General features: G+C 34.3%; 1 protein-coding gene across 1 annotated transcript; it reads right to left on the minus strand.

Moving 5' to 3' along the window:
- Nucleotides 1-330: 330 nt before the first annotated feature.
- Nucleotides 331-17,419, minus strand: tll (nuclear receptor subfamily 2 group E member tailless). Its single transcript, XM_089645686.1, has 4 exons — nt 17,359-17,419; nt 2,514-2,747; nt 1,645-2,111; nt 331-513 (listed from the first exon to the last, which is right to left on the minus strand). The coding sequence occupies exons 1-4, from the start codon at nt 17,417-17,419 to the stop codon at nt 331-333; spliced, it is 945 nt and encodes a 314-aa protein (XP_089501812.1).
- Between the last annotated feature and the right edge of the window lie 282 nt (nt 17,420-17,701).

The raw sequence follows: 17,701 nt of genomic DNA on the forward strand, positions 1-17,701 counted from the left end.
AGTAGATACCTATTAAAATATGTTGTTCTGAAGTAAATACATGTTAAAAATGTATTAGTTGGTGTTTAAAAAAAGCCGATAGCTATGAATCTACGATAAGCCATATTGTTCAGCCAATGAGGTACCCCTCTTTCTGTAACTTGTTTAGGGGACATTAGTTTGCTTTCAGATTGGCGTGGATAGACTTCTAGATATTACCTATTCAGTGGATACATTTATGTCTGAGAAACAAATCGTGTCTGTCAATCCTCTAATAACTGTTAACTCCATCTGTTGATCCGATCATGGCATATTAATTGTTCAGAAGTGTGTTGATATGTTCCCTGCTGATCACGGTTCGCAATCGCTGCTTCTGTACATATCGCTGATGATTCGCTCAATGGGGATGTTCCCTATGGTTTTCCTGAAGAAAAGGGACTCTATTGTGGCGGCGGACACCAGCTGTAGGGTGGGAATCAGCATCAAGAGGCTGCTGAAGCGAAGTGGTTTTGAAGGGTATGCCATGGTGATATACTGAAATCATAAAAAAAACATTTATTTATTGCTAAAATTATTGATAATCGCGACTGAACGCAATATTTCTGTTATCGTGTAATTTAAAAGAGAAAAGATAATACAATAAAAAGCTGAAGAAATAGATAGTCAGTGGGTAAGCTACAGTTCCAAGGGTAAATTCTTCTAAACTACGATTAACTTATTGTACACTCTAATGCCAGTCTCACACGAGCCCTATATTCAAATATTATAACTGCATTTGGGCGTGGCCTATATCACCATATCGTTCGACATACAACCCCACACGGTTGTCTCACACGATTTGTTTCTCATACATAAATGTTTTTTTTTCTCTTTTAATTTTTTGTTTCGCATCTTTTTATTACTATACCTCAACCTAACCGACCCCCCCCCCATCCTACCCCTCCCTATTCCCCCCTAAATAACTTGTCTCTTGAAATGTAATTTTCCTTAAATATCTCGGAATCACTACACTTGTATACAATACCTATGTGGAAACCTGTAAATGGTTTAATTATTGTAACTCAATTATTATTACGCTTTTATTAATGTAAACTGTTGGTATCCCAAATAAAATAAATAAATAGACAGATAATATTTTGCACGTGCGGGCGTGGTCTGGTTGATGTGCTATGATTTGCTAACTGAGCAATATTTGAATATGATTTTCTCTTGATGTAGACAGATACATTTGCGAGGCGCCATGGTTACGCGGCTATGAGCTGTTAAGGTGGCAGACTTCGTAAAAATAAACGATCCTGTAGCCTCTCTACCTCCCCACACTTCCTCTCCCCTATGATAAGGGAGGGGAGAGAAAGATTACAGCCTAAGTGTGAGACTAGAATATAAATAATCTATAATACATTGTACATTGAGTGTATATTTAATCCCGATTATGTGAACATCGTTCACGAAACATGTAGATGTTGTATATAAATAAAAATGATGTAAACAAATTTACTTGTATTTTGAATAAACTATATAATATACGCCACGCCCAAATACCGCATTAGAGTATAGCGCTCGTGTGAGACAAGTATAAAGGTTAACAAAATAATGTAATTTGTATCACAATAAGTATGATGTGTTTTGTATCAAGAAATCCATAAATACATGTTTTTAACTAACTTTGCTGAGAACGAGGTGTGCGTGGTCGTGCAGTGCAGCTACCGCACGCGCGTCTTCGAAAGCAGCAGGAGCGCGCACAGCGGGTTGAAACAGCACGATGGCTCTCAAGCACGCCAGCTCGTGCACGTCGAGCTGCAACCTCGCGACGCCCTCCACGACGGAGCAGAAGGGCCTGGCCTCCACGCAACCGGCGAGCGGGACGAGGAGGTGCGCGGCGCCCAGCGCGAACAGCTCGCGCCACGATTCCTCGAGCAGGAGCGTGCGGTCGGGTAGCGGCAGCGAGGAGAAAGCGCCCACCTGGCGCGCCCAGCGCACGTTGAGGAACAGCAGGCGGGCCGCGGCTTCGCACGCCGCCTCGCCGGGGCTGGGCAGGGCAGGCTGGCTCGGGGGCTCCATGGGCTCCTTCAAGAAGAGCGCCATTTGCCGGCGGAGGGTGGAGTTGCGGGGGCCTCGTTCATGTTGTACAGCTACACAACAAAATGATTAGGTACTTTCAAAAAAATCCTTTTTCCTACAAGTGATTTTACGGGTAGTAACATGCTTAATTCAAGTTGGATTAAAATTGTTGCCTATAGGTAGATATTATATTTTATTTGGAAAACCATCATTTTACAATATTTTATAAAATACTAGCTGAAATTCTGGGCATTGGGATGGGAATTTTTAGAAATTTCATTTAGACAGTGACCTTTCTCTTGTTTTGAAGATCAAGGGTGCAAAATTTCATCAACTCAGAATAACGAATCCACGCCGTCCGCCCGGTTTTCACGCATAGGACCTACAGCTGATGTGGATGATAATGATAAAAAATGGAGGCTTGCCCCACGTATATCTACATCTAGTAATTATATCACATTGCGGCAACTCACCGTCCTTATTCATGCCGACGTCCAGACACTTGGCCAGGCGGCAGGAGCGGCACTGATTGCGGTGTGCCTTGTCCACAAGACAACCCCCGCGGCGCGCTTTGCACGCGTACTGACGCGCGCGCCGCACCGAGCGCTTGAAGAAGCCCGCGCAGCCGTCGCACGCGAAGATGCCGTAGTGCTTGCCCGAGGAGTGGTCACGGCACACGGCACATGGAACGTCGTAGAGTATGCGACCTGCAACCAAAGTCGAAACAACGTTATCTATAAAAACTTGCCAATAATTATTCTAGGTCTTATAATCAAACAACGTTGTCTACAACAATTATTCGAAGACTTCAAGTCAAACATTCTCCACAAAATTATTACTATTATAGATCGCAGGAAGCAAAAATCTTTGTGCGATAGGTAAAGAAAGATTAAAATTATATATTTTTTTGTTTGAGTTGAGTGGGTAGATACCTACTATATACATTCGCAAAGTGACCCCAACATTTCATATATTTTGAAAAGAGGGGATCGAGAAACTATATGAGATAATTATCATCAAAATTATAATTCATCACATCTTTAAAATTATAAAGTCATGGAAAGTGATGAAACAAAAACTTTATTAACTGGGTTAAGTAGGTTAGGTTAGGTTAGGTTTAAAGAATGATTAAAATTATTATTTTTTTGTTTGAGTTGAGAGGGTAGATACTACATACATTCGCAAAGTGACCCCAAAATTTCATATATTTTGAAAAGAGGAGATCGACAAACTATACATGATAATAAAATTATCATCAAAATGATAATTCATCACATCTTTAAAAAGTTATATAAAGTCATGGAAAGTGATGAAACAAAAACTTTATTAACTGGGTTAAGTAGGTTAGGTTAGGTTAGGTTTAATTTTTTGTTCATCGTTTCTAATGGCTTTATTACACACCTTAAGGTGTGTTGGATTGTCGATGTGTTGATTTATCATGGAACCACATCTTACATGTGCAGTAATACACCTAGGAAAATCAAATTGGCTGGAATGGCGAACAACTACTGTTATCAAGAAGACCTAGATAATCGCCGAAGCAACAGTAGAGTTCAACAAAGTTCAATGATATTTGGGATAATTTATATTTTTGCTGTCCGAGGAGTTTATATATTTACACCCAAATTGAGCTTTATAAATTAATTACTAATATTGAATATTGTTAATTTATTAATAATCTCTAAAATTATTCGTAATCCGGTTTAAAACAGGATTGAAAGCCCATAAGGAATGAAAATGATTGGTTTTCTTTACTTAGATAAAAACTTTTTGCAAAATACTAAATTGAACGGCCTGGTACATCAGAGATTTTTGGGTGCAGTTTTTCAACAGAGATGTTGAAGCGAGACAAAGATATGTCGCAAAACAGAAATTATTGTTTCCTGTACATCGCCACGCTACGCCGTAGATAGGTTCAGGCATCCAGGCGCTGACGCTTGGATGCAGGTAAATTATTTATAAGTGACCTTTGCTTGTGTTAATGTGTACTGGATGTATAAAAAATAAAGACGTAATTTAAAAATAACATTGTTTATGTAATGAAACACAAGTAAGATGCACATCAGGGATGTCACCAACATTTCCAATTAAAGTGGGGGTACACCAAGGATCTGTCCTCAGCCCATTGCTATTCATAATGGTCATGAATTACCTAACGAGTCAAGAAATGAACAGTATTCTCAAGACTATGCTTTTTGCAGATGATGTAGTACTGATAGAAGAAAATCATTGTGATCTACAAAATAGCCTGGAAAGGTGGAGAAAGATCCTGGAGGATAATGGACTAAAAATTAGCAGGAAAAAGACGGAATATTTGTATTTACCATTTGAAGACCCAAATGCTGTAACTCCTTCGATGCAATTGGATGGATTAACATTAGCCAACTGTGACTCATTTAAGTATCTGGGCTCACTCATCCACAGAGACGGAGGATGTGCAGCGGATGTCAACCATAGGATAGGAGTGGGATGGATGAAATTTAGATCCGTAACAGGAATTTTGTGCGACACGAAAATGCCAATAAAACTTAAAGGAAATACATACCAGACTATTGTTAGACCCGCGATAATGTATGGCTCCGAATGCTGGACTATGTACAACTCCTACTCTAGGCAACTCGAATCAGCAGAAATGCGAATGCTTAGATGGACGGCAGGAGTATCATTAAAAGATAAAATTAAAAGCTCACGCATTCGTGGTAGCCTGGGTGTCACTGACATAAACAGTAAGCTAGAGGAACGACAGACCACACTGTGAAGCAGGCAATGTCTATAGAGCTTCAAAGACAGTCATCCAGAGGTAGACCAAAGAACCCCTGGATGACCCAATGCTCCAAAATCCTACAAAGAAACGGCCTAGATGAAAGCGACACTCAGAACCGAAGAAGCTATAACCTGAGAACGAGAAGAGCCGACCCCAACAGCCTACCTAGGCAATGAGTTGGGATAGTGCTAGGAAGAAGAAGAAGATTGTTTATGTAATGAAACCAAAAATAAAAACATAAAAGAAAATTGTTGTATTAAATCGCGAGTACGAGTGCAAAAATCAGTACCTATTGTAAAATTATTAAAAATATCTTCAAATTATTGTTAATCCGGATAAAAACGAAACTGCAGGCCGTTTACTGATAAACTTTTTGTAAATTTTATCGGAACACATATTCATGCACCTGTATTTGCCTTCATAATATACAATGACGAAATGCGGAAATATTATGATTTATGTGAACACGTGTTCCGACATCGTGATAATAGGTTCGTATTTTAATAAAATATTATTAGGAAAGCTATGAATGCATTCGTTAAGGGCCCGCAATCCCTTTTTTACAGGATTACCAATAATTTGAAGGAAATCTTAATAAATTATAATTTTTTAATTAATAATTTTTCTCCGTATGTAGGTACTCCTTAAAAAATATTTGCCAGTAGATACCTACAACCCTTTAAGCGTGTTCATCGATTAGGCACACTAAAATCCTATACTTTTTACGAGGTACATCTATAACCTTTGTAACACCAGACCCTTTTTGATGAAAATCAAAAATGGAATCAAAAATAAACTCTAAAGTGTTTCAAGTACAAGCCATTACGTTATTTACTTACATCGCATACAGGTTTAAATCGCATATCAAAAAAATCCAGCTAGGGTGAAATTCCAACGCCGGGAATAATTCTTGACACTGATGTTCGAACGGTTTTTCAGAGGTTAATTTAAAATGTAGATCCAAAATTACATAATTATAAAATTGTAATGTTGCTACACATACAAATGAATTATTACTCCTATACAATAATTGAATAAATAAATTTATTTATATAAATTCGCTAGCAAGATGTCCGTACACTAAAGTTGGTTATAGTATTGATGGAAGGAGATTTTATAAATACAATTCATACCTTGGCAGAAACCTGATCAAAAAAATGCAATGATATTTTTTTGGTCTTGGAGAAGTAAACACACTCTCAATAAAATATGGTAATAACGTATTTTATTTATGTACGCAGAAACATTATGTAGGCACTGCATTATTAGGAATAAAGTATTTTTTTTTAGTTTTGCAGTCCCTTCTACCGTGTTTCAACAGATTTGTATAGAAAGGGAGGTTGGTTGACTTAACCCACAATCGCGCGCTATTGGTCCCGTAGTGTCATAAATCACGGAGGAGGATGGACCGGGTGGTGATTTATGAGATAGAGGGGTGGAGAGACATAGCATCAAGGATGACATCTACTATTGGCTGGCGTATCTCTTATTTTTTCTATTCTAGGTAGGTACTGTACTGTAGGTGATGTACTGAAGGTGCTGTACGTCTGTGTGGAGCTGCTGGAATGAGACAGAGTGCGTACCACGTGATGCATTATGTTGTGCCTAGTGGAGGAGTTTGGCGTATGATGTAACTTTTTTAAATAATTAAGACGATCCACTAGTCAAAAACTATTTTTAGGAATCGGGAGGGGCCTATTATTTTATGAGAGATTATAAAAAACTTTTAAAAAGTTTTGACGTGACAATAAAAATGAAGCGCGTGCCAAACCTGTTCTATTACGCACACTGGTAAAATTTGTAAAATACAGAAATTTTAATAAAATTTTAGGATTGTCATAATATGCTTTAAAACTTATACATCGACGGCTTAATTCGAAGAATACGTAACATCCATTTATCAAATTTTACAGTAGGCACAAAAACTGTATTTTATACTTATTACAATATTGATATTGTAATAAATATTTGATTCACTTGATCGTGCCATGTATACCTCGGGCGTTGTCGACCTTTTCAAACATTCAGTTCCCAGTCATACATCCTTACACCTCTTTCTTAATTCATCCCTTACATCTCATCCACATTGGCACCCCCGACTTTTTCTATAATTCACTTCATGTAGTATCACGAAATCCACTTTGCTACTGTTGAAAAACTAATGACTAATAACTAACGACTTTAATTCGTATCCGTATCTCATTCCACCACAGAATTTAAATCTTTCTCGAGCGTCCTAGACTTCTTCTTCTATTCGAGCCACTCTCTAACACTCCTGTTACTAATAAGAACAGGTTTTGAGATTTTTATTGAAATCGGAAAAAATGAAAATGACGCCATAAAGTGTATTTACAATTTTAAGTAATTTTTATTTCTTAAGAAAGTTTTATATCCATATCCAGATTACCAAAATTCAGAGCCTCAAACCTATATATCTATACGCCCGAGCAATGTCAGGTAATATTATTCGAAGTATTGCTTTGTGCACACTGCACATAGAATGGAGAGCAGAAAACGAGCAACTCATGACCGTATTATTTCAGCGGTCGGATTTGTGTTCAAATCAATTTCTGATTTGCTGCAATCAGTGCATTTTGTTTTAAAAGCGACAGGAGTCAATTCTAAATCGCTGAGGGATTGTATAAACGATTGCTCATTTCGACGAGACTTCTATTTTAGACGGAACCCCCTTGAATGAAATTTGCTGCGAGGGGCGGATGACTGTGGCGCAATTGTGATTTTTACTTTCATCGCCACCTCATTTAGCTCTTCAAGAGTTTTGAATAGTAATTGATATGTCTAAATAAGTCTATAATTAATACGATCAATTTTTAAATTATTTTTGCTGAATTATTTAAAAAAAACATACAAACACGTTGCAACGCATGTAACCAATGTAGGTAACAAACAAAAATCTAGCAGTTTTGTGGAATACGTTGAAGTTTTAGACCTGGTTATTAGATATTTTTTACGGTTCTATGAAAACTCAACAGACCTTTAAAAAGTGATAATTCTTAGTTAAAAGCGACGAAAAAAATAACCTATAAACCTACCCTACGTAACATATTTAACCTAGTTTTAGTTTCATCACTTTTCATTACTTTATGTCATTTTTTAAAGGTGTGTTGAATTGTCATTTTGATGGGTTATCCGGTCATAATTTTTTACAGCTTAACATTTTTTTAATTAACCTTTTTGTAATGATGAAACACTTTTCAATACCTATAGGACAAGCAACGGTTTCGGTTCTAAAACATGGAGTAGAAAGGTACCTGAAGACTGTTTTTTTTTTAATTCCTGGCTGTCGGGTAATTTTCCTTGCTCTTGTCCTCAAGCTAGATAGACAAAGCTTAGTAGATATCTTGTGAATTATTTAATAATGATGTTAGATGTTCTCTTGATAAACACAACTGACTCTTTGATAGAATACACAAAGAGATGGAAGCGTTCCTTTTGATTCCATCGTCTATCGTTTCCTGGACCTATTCAATAAATACAGCTGTATGAAGTTTCCCAGTAAAGACGGTGCGGTGCAAGTGTTTAGCTTACTTAACTCGCGTCTAATGGAAGTAACAACAATATAATAAACTGACGAGCCCGTATAGAATTCCCTGATAATCCAGCGGAGACGACGCGACTCTGAAAGACTCCGTGAAAGGGAATGAGGGAGCCCTGCTTTGTTAGATCGGCACATAAAAACGTGTATTTCTAAAAACTGAACAAGACACCGCATTTCCTGCCCGCGTAAGTGTACTCCATTCATGTGAGAGTATTTAAAATGATTTTAATGAAAAGAATCTGCCTTTGTGCCTTTTCGACTGAAGACAAGTGGGACGCGAAGGGACTGAAGAAGATGTGTTCGGTTGCCGCCGTGGGCCATCACAATGGGCATTGCCTTCCGAGCCAAACATGGGCGTTTAAACTAGTCTTCATTCACATAACGATCTTTTCCTTTTGACGGCCTTGTAAATGCCGTTTGTAAATAAATACGCTGCATTTAAGAATGCCCACCTGATGGTCGTATTCGACATCGAATGGGTAATGTCACGTGAAGGTGTTTGGTAGACACTCTTATAAATTAATGGAAATATCATCAAGTCAGCAACAGTGAAAACGAAGAAATAAACAAACTGCTTCACAAGTAATAAAGCAAAAGTACCTCTCTTGAAAACAATACAAGCCGGTGAGCTAATCCCAAAGCATCAATCCTATAATCTTTCTTTCTTCTCCATTCAGGCGACCGCAATTACCCACTGCAAGACATAGGTACCTTTACGGACGTACAAAACCAACAACAACATTTATAAATTTACGAAAATAATACGTGTACAAATACTTTTCAAACGCATTAGAAATTAGAAAATAAACATATTATTTGTAGATTTGCGGTTATTTAATACTAGTCCAAACCCGTAAAAAATCGCGGATAACGTGAATTCTCGACAAATCAATTTGTAATAAAAAATCTGTTAAGAATATTATATTACCGGTAGGTACTTATCGCTTGTCTGAATTATTCAAACAATCAGTTCCAATTTTGATATTACGCAGGATTAAAGTGAATAACAACCCAAATAAGTCTTGTTGACGACGTTAAACGCAGTGCTTATGAACTCACAATAAGTATTAATATTACCATATTCTACGATAACTTTTAAAGACAATAAAAATAATAAGATTCGTTGATACGCGAGAAAATAATGATTATGTACAAGGTGTCCGGTCCGGGAATAAAGTACAGTAACTTACAAAGGTGATTCTGCAATACTTAAGTAAAAATATTAATACCTAAATAATTTACGAATTTCTAACGTTTTGCGTGTAGACACTTTTTACTCTTATTAGGTTCTTTTCAGGTACCTAAAATTGAATAGTAATATTAATTTAATTCCCGTTCATAAGCGTAGGTATATAGGGAATAAGTATACGATAACATCTACATTTAAGGCATAGGTATATAGGGAATAAGTATACGATAACGTCTACATTTAAAGCATAGGTAGGTATATAGGGAATAGGCATACGACAACTTCTACATTTAAAGCATAGGTATATAGCGAATAGGCATACGAAAACGTCTACATTTAAAGCATAGGTATATAGGGAATAAGTATACGATAACGTCTACATTTAAAGCATAGGTAGGTATATAGGGAATAGGCATACGACAACTTCTACATTTAAAGCATAGGTATATAGCGAATAGGCATACGAAAACGTCTACATTTAAAGCATAGGTATATAGGGAATAGGCATACGGCAACTATTGGGAATAAGTATACGACAACGTCTGCATTTAAAGCGGTGACCGGTTAAATCATCACAATGATAATTCATCACATCTTTAAAAAGATATATAAAGTCATGGAAAGTGAAGAAACAAAAACTTTATTAACTGGGTTTAGTAGGTTAGATTAGGTTAGGTTAGGTTAAAAAAAAAATTTCATCGTTTCTAATGACCCAAAATAAACCGAGAATCAAATTTAAACATAACAACCCTAAAATTTTTTTCCGAAAGAATTGAATTCCTGTTCCGAGTCACAGTGTAGTTTTAAGTATCGTTGTCCAAAACCCCATAATATTAAAAATAAAATTTCCAAGTTCGGATAGATATATACATATATAGATAGATATTTCCATTGAGAGACATTACAATATTTTTAGGGACTCTTTGTATTGTTTTCCTATGCAAAAAAATGGAATAAGAAAATCAATAAATACCTATTATAACAAGCTGAAACACTCATTCTTATAAAATATATTTATACATTTTTTACAAATAAGTCATTGCTGTTCCAAAACAGGTAGGAGCATATTCCTAAGAGAGGTTGTATCTATATCAATATGAAAAAATGTAACGGATGATCAAACAAGCAAATTCTACCTAGTTGGGGGGTTCATTGGATAATTGGGGGTGGTTGGTAGTTGGTATTACATCGCGTGACCATCAGATGCTAGGGGAAGCTGCACATCGTGGGAAGATAGATAGATACTTGCGTAGCTCTGAATACCTACTTCACCAGTAACTAGTTTACTGTTTAGTATTAATGGGCACCTGCCAACCGTACATCACACATTACGCGATATGGGGAGGTAATGACGACACAGACATTCCGTTGCATCTGGATACATCATCACGCGAGACGCGCACGGGTGTTCCCATTGCAGCGGGTGGCAATATGCCCTCGTCACCCTGGGAACGTTTTACAGTCTCGTTATGCCAATTTGTTTATATTAATGGAGATATATTTATAGGTAACTGAAAACTGTTTGTATTTTCAATTACGAAGATACTAAATTAAGCATATTCAAATATTAAACAAAATATATTAATTAGATTCAAAATTGGCCGAAAGGTGAATGAAGCTTCCTACATTAAAAGCTACTTTAAGGGTTTTTATTGTTGTTTTCAACGTTAATAGTAGACAGACAGCGCCCTTGAGGTGATTTTTCACAAAAACGGCGCTCTAAAAATTATCCAATTATTATTATTATTATTATTACACATGTCTGATTTTTTAAGTAGGACCGTGAAAATGATGGATAAATCTATAAAAGATACCCACTATGTTATTTAGGTAACTTTCTTCCTACAAATAAAATGTAGGTAGGTCTCTAAACCCTATTCATTTTAAAAATGTTAATTACGAACAAGATACCTGTTTATAATATTGCAAAATAAGAAAACCCATACCTCGGTTAAAACATTTTATTTTATTAGAATATCTAATATTACTGTAACAAGTAATTATATCTACCTACTACGAAATGTAATTTTATTAATAAAAATGTTGTTTTTGTTAAATATTTAATTTTGCTAGAAAATATAATTTTACCATAAAATATAATATTACCATAAAATATAGGTAGTTAGGTACATAATTTTTCTAAAAAGCATAATTTTTCTACAAAGCATAATTTTTTTACAAAACATTATTTTATTCTTATTACATGCCGAGTTAACATAGTAAAAATGGGTGAAGGTTTTCTAAAATACCTAAATAGAATTTACGATCTGCCTATTAAAAATCTACTTACCAACCTAAATCATTTGATAATTTTCTACAGTAACCAGAAATCCTGTGATGTAATGTAAAATATGACCCCTAAATTCCCTCTAAATTAGAGTAGAGAATTAGTGATCCAGGTGTTTCCCAGAGTAGGTGTATCGGTGTTCATCCGACAAGATGGCCAATTAGCTCCCCCAATGATGATGCGACACTCGTTAACATATCATCGAACAATGATCGTGGGAAGCAGATTCCCCTTGTTTCCGCCGCGATACGAGATGGCTAATTCGATGGCCAAATGGTGTCATAAAACATCTGAAAATTTGACCATTGAAAATGATAAATTGAATCTAATCGCATTGGGTTACGGAGTTCAATATATCTACATTAGAATAAACGTGACCGACAGTCCTATAGTATGTCGTGTCTCAGTAAGTACCTAAGTCATATTGTCATGTACATATTATGCTACGTATACATGCGATAGGGGAACTGCCGAGCTGAACCTCAAGTTATAAGAAAGGTACGATGCAACCACAAATAGCGCGATACGGCACTTGCAGTTGCTTCGTTCCTTTCCTTTAATTCGTTTCTCGCTTCGCGTTTCGGTTCGCAAATGTAAATTTACTATTAGATGTGAAATTCAAAAAATAGTCATATTCATTTTAATAGTTAAAGATAAACCTGTAATAGCTATTTATTTCAGAAAAAAAAGGAAGGTCGCTGTCTATATTAGATTTCAAAAACTCTGCGAAAAGCCCGGGCAACCCCGGGCACTTCGAAAATTTCACTTATATTTTACTTCAACTATCTATATAGGTGAAATATATATATAAGCCCAATCCCTTTTCCCACCCCTTAAAGCAAATATTTGATGAAATTTTGCACACTTGTTGAAAATTACTGTCTACATCTGATTTCGAAAAATTCGGCGTAAATCAATTGCAACACCTGGGACTTCAGCTAGTAATAGAAGGTAATAATAATAATAATTGGGTTGTTTGTACAGCGTCGTTTTTGTCAAAATCACCTCAAGGGCGCTGTATTTGCCGGCGCAAGGAAAATGTATTTAAACACGAATTAATTTAATAAAACGAATTGGGGAGAAACATTGTGTCAGTTTTTAACCGTTAGGAGCTGGAGCCCTGCAGTTGTAATGTTGAAGAATTGTCCCCACGCACGTCACGCACGCCAAGGATATTGAAGGTTTAACAAGGATTGCTATTTTTATCGCACATTAATCAGAAATAGTAAACCTTTGGTCTATTAAGAAAGTTTGATTGATATTTATGAGATACAGTAAAAGTGCGACTGCCCGGACCCAGTGAATCAACGGTTTGTAAAGTGTTAATAAACGCAACGTACAAAAGTAGGTAGGTATATATTTCAATCATAATCGTAAAATGCAACTATTTATGTATTTACATTATTTCTTCCAAAAATCAAAAATTCATTTAAACTATATATAAACACAGAGAAAGCCATTAGTAAACAATGTGATTTTAGATTGATTACATGAAATCCAAAGTGACGAAACGCTCCGGTCCTTTTGTTGGTGACGTCACTTATCATACAGATCACCCCCCATTGTTTCCCCTTATGGGGGACCCACCGTAATATTGTTATTGCCCTCCTAATACGCGATGTCCGCTTTGCGTTTACCAAAATGTTTGGGTGCCAATTCATAAAGGGCGGGTGGCAGATTTTAAATATGTTTTTTTTATTTTTTTCTTTATTAATCTTAAGGGTACGAAGCCTACATAAAAATTTTATTTTTTTATACAATGATAATCATGATTATACCTATTTTTACAGCTGACGCTCTTTTTAAAAACATATAAAATATATAAAAATAACAGATACGAAAGAGAAAAAAAGAAGACAGGTAATATCTAATATTATCATTGAGGAAAATCATATCACTTTATCAAGTAAGGTAAACGCATATGTGAGTGCTGCACATTACCTACGAATTAAAAAAAAAAAAAAATTATGTGTGATTTTGACCCTTATGTATAAGGAATTTGTGTGAAGAACAAGGTCACAATCGCTTGGGCTATTCTCGTTCTTTAGGCAACAAATACCGGAATGTCTTCTAGCTTTTCAGATTTTTTAAAAAGAATTTTTCTGTGGAATGCCAACGAAATATTTGTCGCGTTTTTAGTGTCAAAGCGTCTTCTTTCATTATTTTTGATATAAATTGATTGTGGAAATAATAGATTTGAGGTATTATCAGAAAGATAGTTTTATCTACATTATTTTGATGTAATTTTTATAATATTTCACCCAAGAAAAGTGATGAAAATTAACTTCGTAAGAAATGTCAAAATTTTTACGTCATGATGAATAATTATATTTTTAGCATTATTTATTTACAGGTTTCTTGTACAAAATAGTATTATTAGTAACAACAGTTGTATAAACTACCGAAATCTGGAAGAAATGTTATCATATACTTATTTAATGCGACACAAAAAAAATTTAAGTGGACACTTGACGTTTGATTTTGGAATTAAATAAGCTTGGAATTTCCTGGCACACCACAGGTTAAATGTATTAGAAATATAATTTGTCTACAGTTACGTATTATTTTAAAAAATTCTTAATATTTTTTTTAAATAATAAACTATTCATTACTTTGTAATATAATTAGGTACATGCATATTTTTTTTTCAAAGTTTCTCTACGCGCTAAGTACTTGGGGCACTATAACATAAAATACCTTTATTATTTACCTGTTCTCTTATTATTAACCCCATGAGGTAAATAATATATGTAAAAACGGTGGGTAATCGGTTAGGTAAATATTCGGAATCGCTGGACAAGGATTATATGAAATATTTTTAAATAAAACCTTCTGATTTACCTTAATTACTATAAAAGGGATCTTTTCGAGTTTGGCCAAAACAGTACCTAACTAGAATTTGCATTCCGAAATGATTCAAATTCTAGCTACTCGTATCAAGAATACCAACCAGAGAAAATGTCATCAACAGAAATCATTCCAGCTGTCATCCCATACAACGAAAGTGAATTTTCGATTTACGTAATTAAAAATTAAAATGCTAAAATTAAAAATATCCCAAATGCAGTCAGATTCCTTTTATAGTAATTAATGTAAATCAGAAGGTTTTATTTAAAAATATTTCATATAATCCTTGTCCAGCGATTCCGAATAATTACCATCGGTTAAAATAGAAAAATGGCAAAAGCAGAAAATGATAAAATAATATTTTAGGCTAGGTTTTTTTGTGTGTTCGTTATTTTCTACAATATTGTGTTTTGTCATGGAATATATGAAAACTTATTAATACTATTCCAGTTTGCTAAATGTAACAATGTAGGTATCATGTTTAGTGAAACGACATATTTCTTTTTTTTGGTGAGGAAAAAGATAATGCTAATACTTTTTCTCTTTATTTTCTGTCTTACCAATTATAAAAAAGCTTGGTTTTAGGAAAATCTATGAATATCATTAAATTTAAATACAAAAAAAATTGTATTAAAAAAATACTAAAAAAATCCGATACGGCGTAGAGAACGGCGTAGAGCAGTCATGTCACGCTTAGAACTTCCCACGCGTACACTATTTTAAAATAAATATCTCCCACTGGGTATATAATATTCCACTAGACGGCGTAAATCCGTATATAAATACCGAAAACTGTTCGGGTTAGAAAAATTAAAAAAAAACTTTTAGATACCTGCTAATTATCGCACGTACCTATAGGTATTTGAATGAATGAATTTTTTGTTAAACGTAATAAGAAAAACCTCAAATTGTAATATTAAATCAATGAAAACCATATGAATGACTCTCAAACGAAAAATATGAAAAAGAAAAGTAAGTGAAATATTCAGTCGCATCCAGGAATTGAACCCATGACCTTTTCCTTGCCGGGAAAGTGCTCTGTCCACTGTGCTAATCCGACTACATAACTTAAGAAATTTTTAACTGTTTCATACTTCAAGTGAGAGATACCAACATTATCTTCAAAATATGCGTTAAGAAAATGAAGATGAACAAAAATTCACGGGTTAATAATAACCTGATAATATTTTAATTCCTCCAACCTCCATCATTATAAGCAGAAAATGCTACAAAAAAGTGTTGATTCCAAACAAATGTAATAGAATACAAGGTTTCAGAGATTATTGATGTGGTATTTTGGCCATTTAAGTATTCATATAATATAAAACTACATTTAACTCGTATTTGGGCCGTTTAGGTATTCATATAATGTTAAACTACATTTAACTCGTATTTTGGCCGTTTAGGTATTTATATATTATAAAACTACATTTTTTTTATTTTTTTTTTATTATTTTAATATACATCATATGGGTTACATTAATACATACATATTTTGCAAAATATAATATTAAGGTTCATATATGGTCATGTATACCTTATCAGAAAAGAGGAGCTCTTGTGCCTGATAAGGGAGCCACGATTCTTACTTAGATTCATAATTCATAATGAGATATAATAATAATAATATAATAATAATAATAATAATAATTTATTTTACTTATATAATGCACTTACATAGTGTTGATTGACTAGCTGATCATTTGTGGAAAAGTGAGTGGAAAGGTTAAGTTTTTCCTTTGGGGAAGACTTAACCCGGACAACTAAATCGGAAGTTTAAAAAAAAAAAAAAAAAAAAAACATTTAACTAGTATTTTGGCCATTTAGGTATTCATATAATATAAAACTACATTCAATTCGTATTTTGGCCATTTAGGTATTCATATAATATAAAATTACATTTCATTTTTCAGACCAGATAGTTATAATATAGTCTCACTTTTAAACTACATGGATTTTTATTCTCTTATTGGTGAATGAGCCAAATCTTCTAACAAGAGGAAAAACTAATTAATTGTCATGGATAAAATACATTTAATGGGTTTTACCTTTAAAGAAAAACCTACAAAAAATTCAAAATACCTAAAAAGAATTCAAAATACCTGTCGCATTATTTTAACGTCAGAAATAATAACATCAAATAGGTAGGTAGGTAGGTATTGAACATGTAGGTACAAACAGTTCATTCAAATTTAGATATAATGTCGCAATAATTCATAATGTAGCAACCATAACAATTCCTACCCGATGTGCTAAATACCAAAAATTAAGACGGATAATTACGTTCATAACATACCTACTTAAACCATAAGTATAAGCTTTAAATTTAACAAATTTAAAAGTACCTACTCAGGTTCAAGTTATAATGTGTCTATATGTAGATACATTTAGGTACACTTGTAAATAATTCATTATATAACAAATATGATACAAAGGTTTCTAATAACCACGCTAAAAGCGGGAACATATTATATCCATGAAAATGAATTGACTAAAAAGTATGGCAATTAAGTTTATACTTTATACCTATTTAGCCAATAATATAGAATGACTAATACATTAGTACATTTACGCAACATTTCATTCAATACTTTCGCAGAGGTAAAAATATAAATTCTACAATTTTACATCAAACAATTATATTTACTAAATCAATATATAAAAGATCTTACTTGAAGATGTCGCCGGCCGCATGTCCGATTCCACGGTCCAGGAACTACTCGCACTCTTCATCATGCTAATGGCGAAAGTAAACTGTCAACGACGTCAATATTTTTTGTAAATCAATTGTCCTTCAAAAATCACTAAACTTTAATTTCCAACAGCATTCCATGGCTGAACTCGCAATAAGGTAAGTGATGTGTTTTATATTGTTGATATTCAACGTTTTTACTTTCTTCTTGGTCCTGATTCAACTCTTCTCTTCAAAACATAACAAATGTGTGCACAAAAGAATTTTGTTCACACGAAGCAGCTACTCGCAATTTTACCTGTTAATAAAACAAAGACATATTA

Source organism: Hesperophylax consimilis, chromosome 23, assembly GCF_061612785.1.
Source record: "Hesperophylax consimilis isolate HC1 chromosome 23, BYU_Hcon_1.0, whole genome shotgun sequence".
NCBI lineage: Eukaryota > Metazoa > Arthropoda > Insecta > Trichoptera > Limnephilidae > Hesperophylax > Hesperophylax consimilis.